A 12,399-nucleotide genomic window follows, 5' to 3' on the forward strand; every position below is an offset into this window, starting at 1 on the left:
AATCAAGTAGTGTGAACGGCAAGGAAGTGCTGAATAACATTGAGAAGCAGTGATGTTTTACTTGCCACACACATGAAATGTAGCATTGTATCTCTTTTGAAGTTTCCAATTGAAGGTTTTAAATGGGTTTGGAAGCTTCATGTTCTGGGGGGAGTGTGCTATGCATGTACAGCATGTCACGTGAGCGGCTGTATCAGTACTGACCTGCGCTGCCAGTGCTGGGGAGTCTCTGAGGGGCTCCTGGAGGCACGACGTTCCTGTGCAGTGACCCCTGGGGAGGAGACAGCATGCCGCTGTCAGCTAGCGATACGGGGGCCTGGCTTCCTAGGGAGATCCCGGGGTTGCTGTAGGACAAGACGTTTGGGTTTGTCACCGGCACGGCCACGTGCATGGAGAAGTTCTGCTGCGGCAAAGTAGACGGCTGGGGGAGCAAGCACAGAAACACAGACAATTACTGGCCAGGGCTTGAAAGAGCTGCAGGACAGTTAGCCAGATCATCAGAGTGGATCCACAGTACCAAATCTGCAAAACCTGCAAATATTAAACCAGGGCCAGCTTCAAACCGATCTTCACACCTGTATGCCAACAATACCATTTGTTTTATACATTTCATAGACTTACACATGCTTAAAAATCATTTTAAAAGGGAATGCTGCTGTGTCTGGATCATGTCAAAACAAATTGCACCTAGACAGGCCAACAAAACCCTGCCAACACAAATTAAAAACCTTGCTTTGGCATTCTCAGTCCTGTATGTGCTTGTTTCTGAGGAACAGACACGCCTCAGGATTCCTTTTCACTTGCAGGGCACTGTTGTGCTTTACCAGATGCATTCTTATGAAATCTCTATAGAACAAACGAGTGCAGTATTTCGTTCATTCCGCAGTACTACAGAAAACTAGACGCTAATAATCTTGCAGAATGTTTTTATTCCGTTTTAATTCAGTCCTGCTGTTTAAATATACTGCTGTTGGCATTCTATAGAGATCTTCACAGTGTTTTGGGGATGTGGGGATGTGACCAGGGTAGACTGCTCTCCATCACAACCCAATGCAGTGCTATCTAACCCAAGCTGTAGTGAGTGCACCTGTGGGCTGGTGCTGGTCAAACCATTCCATTATCAGCACCATACAGTGAAGTGGTTAGTGATACATTAGTACATTAGAAAGTTAATGGAAGTGATAGTGAGAAGTCACAATAAGGTCAGCGTTAATAGTATTTGTCTGTTACATTTTTATTATTATTATCATTATTTTTTTTAGAAAGTGCAATATTAATATTGCACACCGGGATAAGATCACGATTTTCCAAAGCCTAAAGTTACAAATTAATTGTTTTTGGTTTCATTTTCAAATCTCTGTAAACTTGGCGCAGGTTATCCAATAGATAAAGATTTTAAAAGACAATGCTGGCTGAATCCACACAGGCACAGTGCTGTTAATCTCCCCTGCTCGTCAGATCGGTGGTAAGGGGCTGCCGGGTAGGTGGGAGGAAACTAAATGTGGTTTACAAACAGGAGGTGTGAAAAACAACTTTAATGAAACCACTGGTGAGCACTGCGACACTGCAGCCTCTCCTCAGAGAATAATGTCAAATAACTATCACGAAGATTCTGTTTCAAACATCTACACCCCTGTTGTAATTAACAAGCCCCCACTCTATGCAAATGCAAACTTGTTTTCATATTTGTGGCTTGCTTTGTAGAGAGACGTCAGTGGTGGAACCGCCCGGCTGTCAGATATTGTCCACTTTAGTTGCTTCCAGGGGCTTTGGTGACGGGTAAAGAATCTCTTCCTAGTGCTGTTGAGGGTACCGTTGCACCCTCTCCCACACAATGTGATCTTATCAGGGTGTGACTTTGTCAGTTAATTGAAAAAAAATATTAACTTAAAAAAAAAAAAAAAGTTATGAAAATACTTCCACAATGGTTTTAGGTTGGGTTTTTTATTCGTCCAAGACGGATGGGAGCAAAAAAAAGGAAAAATAATTTTTTTGCCACAAAGCCAAGCAAAAACATTGCATTTACTTACGATTTTATGATTTCTCATCATATTATCAAACTCCTCATTAATTTTTTTATATTTTTCTTCTGTGTGGGGGGTGAGGACATATGAAGCATCGGGGTCCGGGCTATCACAGCCTCTGTGTTCTTTCTTGTTTAGCGCCTGCAGTGAACATCAACATAAAAAAAAGGAATCAACACAAAAAGGCAAGGGAGAAGTGAAAAAGTACTTACAGCACAGCGCTTGTACATTAAACCAGTCTCTTCGTTAAGTTTGCTGTATCGGTCATCCACGAGGGGGCTGTGCCCAAAACAGTCTTCGGGGTCAGGACTGGCACAGTCACTAAGGCCTTTGTTTCTTAATTTCTGAAATACAATTGAAGAATTCACACATACACACGCGGTAAAACAATCCTCTTGTCTAGATCATACTTTAAAAGAGATGCTGCTGGGCTTCTGCGGAGCTGAGGACTAGGAGCCAGGTGATCCTGGTTCAAATACCTCAGCCGCTTGTCTGATTGCTGTCTGACCTTGTGGGGGCCTGTGCGTTAGTGCCCCCTCATCCTCCACCTCCCCCAGAATCAAAAGCACAACCCTATTGCTGCGTGCACGTGGAAATGACAGCCAGTGCAGAAGGCAAGGTTTCTGCCAAACTAACCATGCTGTTCTGAATTTGCTCTGTATTTCTTTAAAAAGGCAGCACAGCTGAACGTAACCACTATCTTGTCGTTTCAGTGTCACAGCATGGCATCAACCTAGTCTTGTTGCTTTGTGACATGTGCAGTACATGATGTGCATTGTCTCGTTATTCAGTTATCTTCAGAAGCCTCACAGCTGGAGGCACGAGTGGCTCCCTGCAGCTCTGCAGGTTGAAATGCTTTTGAGGTTAATTCAGCATGGCTCGCGCTCAGAGGTGTCATTACTGTATCCCAGGGTTCTGTTCTGATTGCCTTGCGCTCAATAAAGATACTGGCCCATTAAACCAGCCCCAGTGCTTCACACACAGGCACCGCAGCTTATAACAGCTTGGGGCAGTGCCTGGCTAAGTGTTATAAGTTAATAGGGTATAACACTGTTTATTTTTTCTCTCATGAGTACCATACAAGCAGCTAAGCAAGATTAAGAACTGACAGTCTACTGCCAAGAGAGACAGAACCACATTATACATTATTGTAGTACATCTTTTACACGCTACATACATACACATACAAAAATGACTTGTACAATTATAAACACATTTTTGTCAAGTGCCATTAGAAGACATAGTAAAATAAAATAATACAAATCACTGAATGTCTTGCATTGTATGGCTAGACTGGAACTGAAGCTTCAGGACTATGAAAGTACAGTGACATGACAATGTAACCGAGTAGATTACATCCCTAGAACAGCTCCGAGCTTTCCAATCACCAAGGTGAGCACGGCTGGATCTTGCATCTATAACTAAGATATCATGCAACGCCTCCTAAAAGACAACAGACAGATTGCTATGGGTTCTTGTAGGAAATGCAATAACCCGTTTTTCTAAGAAACCCTTCCTAGACAGGGAGGGTGTTTTGAGTTTTCCAGGACCGGTCAGAGCAGCAGTCTTGCACATGAGATTTTGAAAGAGTTTCTGTTTCTATAGAAAATTATAAATAAACTGGTCAATCCAATAAAACTCTAAACAATTGTCTTCAGGTCACGTTTACTTTGATCCTTGTGTGCTCACATGATTTACTTTGTAATCTATCCTAATACTGAATTCAAGCCTCCGCCTCGCTCTGTTTATTTCCTGTTTTTAGTTGAGTGACGAGCTCCTGCTCCAGTCAAACTCAGCAGGGTCCCTCTGGAAAAAGAGGCTGAGAATCTCAAAAGGTTACTAGTTTAATTGTAGTCATGTTTAAGTGTTTCTGCACGTTTTATACTTTCCCTGATGCATTGTCTTTTTTTTTTTTTTCCTCTCTAGTTTTTTTTGTTTTTTTTTAATTCGGTGAAAACGCCCTCCCGGGTCATTTCCTGTTTACTGAATGTAGGCTTTACTTTGGGCCCCATAAACCACCTTGTTTATCACGCAGCTCTGTGCTCTCCCTGCCAGAGTGCTGCAGATTCGATCGGAACTACAAATTAAACGGCCACAGTGGTTATTATAAACCTCCTTGTTTATCACGCAGCTCTGTGCTCTCCCTGCCAGAGTGCTGCAGATTCGATCGGAACTACAAATTAAACGGCCACAGTGGTTATTATTTTAAATTGCCTGCCGGCCAGGCTAGCCAAGGCTCTTGTAGTGAGACAGAGCTGCGGGTTACTCAGTGCTCCATCTCATCACTCACTCTGCCCTCAGAGAGGCTGAGCTGAGAACTGGAGAACCAGGACTGGAGCCGGCCCTTCACTGTCCCAGAACCCCCTGGGAACTGGAGCGAGGACTGGAGCCGGCCCTTCACTGTCCCAGAACCCCCTGGGAACTGGAGCGAGGACTGGAGCCGGCCCTTCACTGTCCCAGAACCCCCTGGGAACTGGGGCCAGGACTGGAGCCGGCCCTTCACTGTCCCAGAACCCCCTGGGAACTGGAGCGAGGACCGGAGCCGGTCCTTCACTGTCCCAGAACCCCCTGGGAACTGGAGCGAGGACTGGAGCCGGCCCTTCACTGTCCCAGAACCCCCTGGGAACTGGAGCGAGGACTGGAGCCGGCCCTTCACTGTCCCAGAACCCCCTGGGAACTGGAGCGAGGACTGGAGCCGGCCCTTCACTGTCCCAGAACCCCCTGGGAACTGGGGCCAGGACTGGAGCCGGCAGTGTGGAGTAGTGGTTAGGGCTCTGGACTCTTGACCAGAGGGTTCTGGGTTCAATCCCAGGTGGGGGACACTGCTGCTGTACCCTTGAGCAAGGTACTTTACCTAGATTGCTCCAGTAAAAACCAAACTGTATAAATGGGTAATTGTATGTAAAAAATAATGTGTAAAAAATAATGTAATTGTATGTAAAAATAATGTGATATCTTGTAACAATTGTAAGTCGCCCTGGATAAGGGTGTCTGATAAGAAATAAATATATATATTCCTTTAAGAAAAAAATCTACTGATGTACGGAAAAAAAAAAAAAAACAGCCCACAACCCAGTTTCCTACTTGTTCCAATCAAGTCCCTGAACTACAGCTGGGGTGAAAGTCAACTGACCTCTGTGTTGGTCTCATGACAGCCTGAGCCACAAACCCTGACAAGGCAATGTGTCTGGATGCAGCTGCTCTGAAGCAATGAGCTCACAACTTCCCTGTCTCTCTTACTTCTTTCTCATAGAAACTGTGAACTGCACTTGAAAACATGCTTTCAATGAAGCCCCAGAGGCTTCTGAACAAAACCATTCACTCTCTATAGGTTTAATCTGCTTTATTAAGCCTTGTGTTGTCATGACCCCTGAAAGCACCAAGCAGAAGCGTTTGAACAGAACCCTTTTTTAATGCTGATAATGGACCAGAGCAGACTGCCGGAGTGTTTTCTCATATTTATTGTTTGTGAACCGTTAAAACGGCAAATCAGGAAAAGTGGCTTAAAAACCTGATCAGTGAAGGGGCTATTCAAACTCTATGCAATGGTCCATTTACATACATTCCCACATTTGAAGCTCCCTGCTGTTGTTTCAGCTCGAGAGGCACATGTTCACTATGGAAAACCAAGACTAACATCCATTAATGAAGAAAGAATGAATTCTTAAATAAATAAGCAAATTCGGTAAATTCATGTTAAATAACATACAAGTGCAAGGATCCCAGGTCATCATCAGCCTGGTTATAATTCCTTCCTAAATGACTTGGCATGTGCTGTGTGTCCCACGGACTCTGCCCGCGGCTCCCAGTAAACAGAACACTAAATCAGCACATGGTGGAACAGGTGTGTCCCTCTCTCCAACACCTGTCAGCCCCCTCGCTCCCCGGACAGGCCAATCAGGTGGACACTCTCCCTGCCATGGCCATACATGGCCCTGTTGTTGGAGACCCTGAAGGTCATTCTGTGTGACCCCTCCGAGGTGTGCTGTCAATGCCAAGGCTGGAGATTTCATAGACCCAGAGAGACATCACTTCCAATTCCCCTTCCCTCTCAGACTCTCATAGGTACAGTAGATGAAGTTCAATCAGTCTCCCTGTGAATGCTGTACCTATCAGAGTCTATCAGTCTCCCTGTGCATGCTGTACCTATGAGAGTCTATCAGTCTCCCTGTGCATGCTGTACCTATGAGAGTCTATCAGTCTCCCTGTGCATGCTGTACCTATCAGAGTCTATCAGTCTCCCTGTGCATGCTGTACCTATGGGAGTCTATCAGTCTCCCTGTGCATGCTGTACCTATGAGAGTCTATCAGTCTCCCTGTGCATGCTGTACCTATGAGAGTCTATCAGTCTCCCTGTGCATGCTGTATACATCACTGTTAGAGCCTGTGCTGGTTTTGTCTTGCTTAGGAAATATTTCCTTGTAACATTTAAGATAACAGCAATACAGCAAATATCACACACACCAAATATTACGGTCGAAAGGTTAAAAAATACAATGAAACGGTAACATTAACAAGGTATGATGTGAATATAATTATACCGTGCACTATAATGTCAGTGTCAATGCCTGCCACATTATACAATTACAGTATATCGGTACTATTGGTTGAACTGAAAAAAACAGAGGTGAATTGTTTATGAAATATACATAGCGTTCAGGTAAGATAAAGTTTGTAACCATCACTGAAACTCATTTTTAACAAGATCACGCTGCATCAACATCTACAGGGTCTCGAGTCTCTCTATCTCCTTGTTTAGTCAATAGCGAGTGTGGTTTCTGTCTATCTGAATAGCGGGTCTCTCAAACAGGAGCTGCTACCATCGTGGTATCTCAGAGCAACAGCAGACTAGAGTGAGATAACTGGCAGAAACCAGCATTATCTGCTGGCTGTCACCTTATCACTGCAACACAAGCTGCCACACACAATACCTAGGTACAATAGCCAAAAACAAGCAAGAGAGAAATACAAACAGAGGGAGGGAGACAAAGAACAAGAGTGTGTGTGTGAGAGAGAGAGAGAGAGAGAGCGAGAGAGAGAGAGAGCGACAGAGAGAGTGAAAGAGAGAGCGAGAGAGAGAGAGAGAGAGTGTGAGAGACAGACAGCAAGAGAGCATGAGAGAGAGTGAGAGAGAGAGAGAAAGAGAGAGAGAGAGCGAAAGAGCGAGAGCGAGAGAGAGAGAGAGAGAGAGAGAGAGAGAGAGAGAGAGAGAGAGAGAGAGAGAGCAGCCTTTTTCTCACAGGTTACGAGACTTGATATTGATAAGACCTAACGCTCAACAACATTTTTCAAAACAGTGTTTTTTCCAGGTCACAGCTGCTAGGATTTCAGAGAGTGTGTGTGTGTGTGTGTATGTGTGTGTGTGTGTGTGTGTGTGTATGTGTGTGTGTGTGTGTGTGTGTGTGTGTATGTGTGTGTATGTGTGTGTGTGTGTGTGAGTGAGTGAGTGTGTGTGAGTGTGTGTGTATGTGTGTGTATGTGTGTGAGTGAGTGTGTGTCAGTGTGTGTGTGTGTGTGTGTGTGTGTGTATGTGTGTGTGTGTGTGTGTGTGTGTATGTGTGTGTGTGTGTGTGTGTGTATGTGTGTGTGTGTGTGTGTGTGTGTGTGTGTGTGTGTGTGTGAGTGAGTGAGTGTGTGTGAGTGAGTGAGTGTTCGAAATAGCAAAATAAAGTTCCAGTCAATTCCAGACACAATACAGCCCAGGACAGAGCCTGTAGGACTTGCCAACACTCAGGCGATATCCCACCCCCACGTTAACAATAACATCCTCAGTCCACTTGGCTGGATCGTACAAAGTATGAATTATTTCATTTAGATGAAATCCAGCAAATGAGGATTCTATTGTATGCTGGCCGGATGTAATGTTCTGCAGTGGGGGCTACAGTAGTGTGCCAAACCTGGAGGACTGTGTGAATCCTCGATATGACTCATCACGACAGGTACCAATGACACAGCTGCAGTAAAGGAGGAACATCCCACATAGTAATGCACACACACACTACCAGCACACCACTGTAGAGCACAAGCCTACAGCTCCATTCCACTGCTTCAGTGGTGCAACAACAGACAGGATCCTGCCACAGCTGCAGATCAGGAAAGCGAGAGCGCTTCCAAGCAGCCCCATCCACAGCGACCCGTGACCTGGCCTGCTAAACAGCTCAGTCTCGTCTCGACCTTGTTTCCAGTGTGACTGGGGGAATTCCAGTCATGGTCTCTTGTATACAATAATCCAGACGGCTTATCATAAAAGACAACAATTACACAACATCCGTCCTTTCTATCCCGACTGTCGGGCTGAACCCGTTCAAATCCTGCTGCCTGGTCTCATGAGAATTTAGCAGAAAAGAAAGACAGACATCCAAGTACACAAATTAGACAGGCAGACAGACAGACAGACAGTTTTATGGTAATGGGATTAAAACCCGACTCTCTCTCCACCCAACCCCCCAAAGTTATAACTTGAAAGCATGGATAATTGAATGCACAGAGTTCTGTACAGAAGACTGAAAGACGTGTGTATCTGATGTTATAAAACAGTAGAAATATTTCTTTACAGATAAAAGCTTTCCCATCAAGCTAACTCAGACTCAAAGGATGCCTTTGATGAGCCCATTAGATGGAACAGATCGAACACAATGCTGCCTCGTGCAGCGGAGGGTGAGGTAGCAGATTCAGAAGAGAGATGGGTGAGGTGAAAAAGAGGGGAAACAGTCATAAAGATATGAGCACCGTCCGGAACATCAAGCTACCGCAACCAGACCCACTAAAAAAATCAATGATACACACACTGACTAATGATCTCGTCTTAATCTCACAGCACCCAAGGGTTTATCGGAATACAGCCAAATGCAATCCATAATGTCTATAGGAGGCTGGGAATGCGTTTGCTGATTTCCCCATGTAGAGTGGGACGGACAGAAGGACAAGGGTCCCCGGTTTAAAACACACATGCAATTAACAGAATAAGAAATGGGCATAAAAAAAGCCATTGGATATGTGTCAATGCGTGGATAAAGATAGGCTTGTGTTTTGATCTTGCATCTTCCAAAAGTTGCAAAGCAGGGCAGAGTCTGGCAGCTTTACAAACAAATGAGTCTGTACAAGTAGAGTGAAGCAGCTGATCCTAACTGATCTGCTGCGTGGCTCTCCCGAAATGTTAGAGACACCAGTAAGAAGCTATATCCGTGGCGTCTAAGATACCGACGATCATTTCTGGACCGTTCTCTATGCCCACCCGACACGTCGCTTTGATGAATATAGCTTAGCATATTACCCAATTAGAATCCACTATAGTAAACAGCGTACTTTCTGCAAGACGTCATTAGTCCCTGTGAGATGCGCATGAATAGCTGAGTGGTTAAAGCACTGGGCGGCTGAAGCGAGAGGGTTTGAGCATTAGTTCAGATACACACTGAATTAGGGGAATGAGGGTCGACTGCAAAAGCAAGAATAAAGCAGTTCGGGGTCACATTCATGCACCTCTCCAATGAAACAATTGTATCAGCTACACAAAGGAGTGAGAACACTGGTATGGGTGACTATCAACCTCACCTAAGGGTCTGAGCTGCTTCTGGTGTGATCATAAAGCCAGCAGTACCTGTACAACGTGATTTATATCTGAAAGGGCCCCGGCAATGCCATTGCAAGCGAGAGATTCTTTCCCCAAGCAGCTTATTAAGTATAGACTCTGTTTGTATTTCAAGAGCAGCCACTGCCTTTGGTGTTGATAGCTGGTATCTGAATACTCTTGATTGCTTGTTTAACTTGTACACAATCAATGTGCCTTTATCAAAATCCTTGATATTGTGCTAAGAAAGAAAACACTTCGGAACAAAAAACACACACAATAAGAGCTTTGTTGCACATTCTCAGCAGTACTGACTCCTAAAGCATGGACGCCTGTTATTTCAAATTATAAACTTAATGATACAATTGAGATGAAGTATGAAAAAGTAAAGCCATGTTTTGGTATTGTATGCTGCATAATGTTCAAAGCACTGTTAAAAAAAAAAAAAAGAAAGAAACAACCCTCTTCCTGACATTAATACAAAAGTATGTGGACATTATATTTTTGGGGTTGCACATTCACACATTTGGATCAAGTGCCAAATTCAATTACACAGAGAATGCATGCAGGACAGCGTGAGTATAGTCTCTTCATATGTAAATATGCAATGTAGTACACACACACACACACACACACACCAAATCTAAAATCAGTTTTACTGAAATGCACATTTAAAGCAGTGTGCTTGTGTGACATTGCACTGCTTTTCCAGACTGTGTCCAGTCTGTCAGAGCCTGTGAAACAGCCCCCCCCCCCCCACTCCCATTCTCGCTCTCCTCTAAAATATTCATAAGTGTCATTAAGAGTTCCGATAAGGCAGGGTGAAAGCAGAGAGGGCAGGCTGCACCAGCAGGCCGTTTAGCCAGACACTCTATATCCCCTGTGCAGGCAGCCTCTGATTAATCTGTGGCTCGGCCATGGCAGGGAGATCTATGGCACGAAAGCTTATCACTGTCCCCCTGCCTCTCCACTGTCTGGCAGAGCACCGAGGAACCTGACACGTGTATACCTGCCCCTGCCCACTCCCAGAGGAGCAAGAGCTGGTTCTGTAGCCCGAGCTGTCATGTGCCGGAAGACAAAGAGAAAGAGATGGGGGGGGGGAGAGAGAGAGAGAAGGAGAGAGAGATAAAACATTGCTTTTGGAGGAATAAGAAAAGAAAGATTACCAGGGAAAATGCAGGGGAATCAACAAAGTGTTCCTAAAGCTTATTCTCGCAGATCTTTGAGATGAAGTACATTTATATTAAATCAGAGTTTTTTTTGTTTTGTTTTGTTTTTTGAATCCTCTTTCTTATGAATTCATATATATAAATAAAAGGAAAACAATGCATATCTTAATTTGCATCATAAACCCCCGATTTGTGATCTATTCAGGACAAACAGGAACTGTTGATTAAGTGCCTCTTGTACTGGAGAACGCTGCAGGTTCGCTGTGGGTTCTGGGAATAACAGCATGCTAAAATTGATGGGCCTTTTCAAAAGCGTGACCCACATTTATTCTTCACACCCATTCAAACTGTACTTCCCTGGCAAGCACTTGAGCCTAAGGCTGTCCACGTTATGTATTAGCGGGTCTTATCTGTGTGATAGAGATTTATAGAAGTAGCGCAGGTACAGCGGAGTAGTAACCTAGTGGTTAGAGCCCAGGGACTGGGGCAGCCAGGAGAGCGTATCAACCCACTATCAGCTCAGACACTAAAACTAACTAGCACTGCATGGCCTTCAGCAACTCAATTGCACACATGCACAAAGAAAAAACATATTTTGACATTGAAATGGGGACTTTTCCATCCACAAAAACACTCATTGTCACTGTTGGCAATATTACAGCACAATATTACAGTCTGTAGTCACCTGACCTCCTGGCTGTAACCCTGGGTAGAATCAGGAGCCCTGCAGAAACACAGTAGGGCAGCTCTGTGTGCTGATCACGGGGAAATAATACCATTTCTAAGACTGAAAAATAAGAAATTATAAAAACGGTGCGTTACGTTCTCGTGGGAAACTGCACGGCCAACACTTCCTACATACCCTTCACGAGGGAGTCGGTACAATACTATTCTTTTCCATGGAACAGATCACACATAGACTTGTGCAGAAAATGTACCAACACAGTCACACACAAATGAGAAGCTATGAGCAATGGAAACACTCAACCCTTTCCTTTCCCATGACTGCAACCGAAGGAGGCAGGTGCCTACATACTGTACAGCAATCTGAACACTGATTAGTAAAAACTGGAGCACATTTGCTTGTTGAGTGAGTGCGGGCACTGCAGCACGACTGGGAATCATGACTACACTGAGCGAGAGGATACAGTGCGTTAGCATTCGCATGGCAGCAGAACAGTGACAAACACAAAGAATCCTGTTCACCTTAGTGCTGCTCTCTGCAGAGTCAGTGCCAACCCGTACTTGCGATGCAGCATTACGACCCAAATGTCATTTTATTCAGAACAGCATTTTAAATGTTGAATTGTACATGATGGAATGTGCATTTTTCATCGAGATTAGAGCTTCAGGTTCAGAGCCTGGGGACAATTTAAAGAGAGAAGTTTCTGTTTGTGAAGCTTTAAGAAAATCATAGGTACTGTGCTCTACCCCAATCCAGGCTCATTGGGAGAACTCATTGGGCTACTCTTGTCTCCTGCATCTACAATTGTTTCACATAGGAACAAATCATTATTTTTTTATAAAAGATTGAAGTCTAGGGACAATGTTCCTCAGTGAGAGCGCCAGTATCATCTCCTGTTGTGATGCTATCTGTGTTGCTTCAGATGTAATTCTAGCTGCTTTTAAAACACACTTG

General features: G+C 44.4%; 1 protein-coding gene across 11 annotated transcripts in view; it reads right to left on the bottom strand.

Moving 5' to 3' along the window:
* Positions 1 to 12,399, bottom strand: part of LOC117962473 (myocyte-specific enhancer factor 2A-like) — a 106,304-nt gene that overhangs the window by 22,392 nt on the left and 71,513 nt on the right. For 5 of the 11 annotated variants that reach the window (XM_058995562.1, XM_058995565.1, XM_058995564.1 and 2 more), the window contains 3 exons: positions 2,237 to 2,368; positions 2,031 to 2,165; positions 205 to 421 (listed from right to left, as the gene is read on the bottom strand). In XM_058995562.1, the coding sequence (XP_058851545.1) occupies positions 205 to 421; positions 2,031 to 2,165; positions 2,237 to 2,368 (484 nt within the window). The remainder of the gene's footprint in view (positions 1 to 204; positions 422 to 2,030; positions 2,166 to 2,236; positions 2,369 to 12,399) is intronic. The other 6 variants (XM_058995567.1, XM_058995572.1, XM_058995570.1 and 3 more) reach the window with 2 other exon arrangements.

The sequence above is a fragment of the Acipenser ruthenus genome, chromosome 21, assembly GCF_902713425.1.
Source record: "Acipenser ruthenus chromosome 21, fAciRut3.2 maternal haplotype, whole genome shotgun sequence".
In the NCBI taxonomy this organism is placed as follows: Eukaryota; Metazoa; Chordata; class Actinopteri; order Acipenseriformes; family Acipenseridae; genus Acipenser; species Acipenser ruthenus.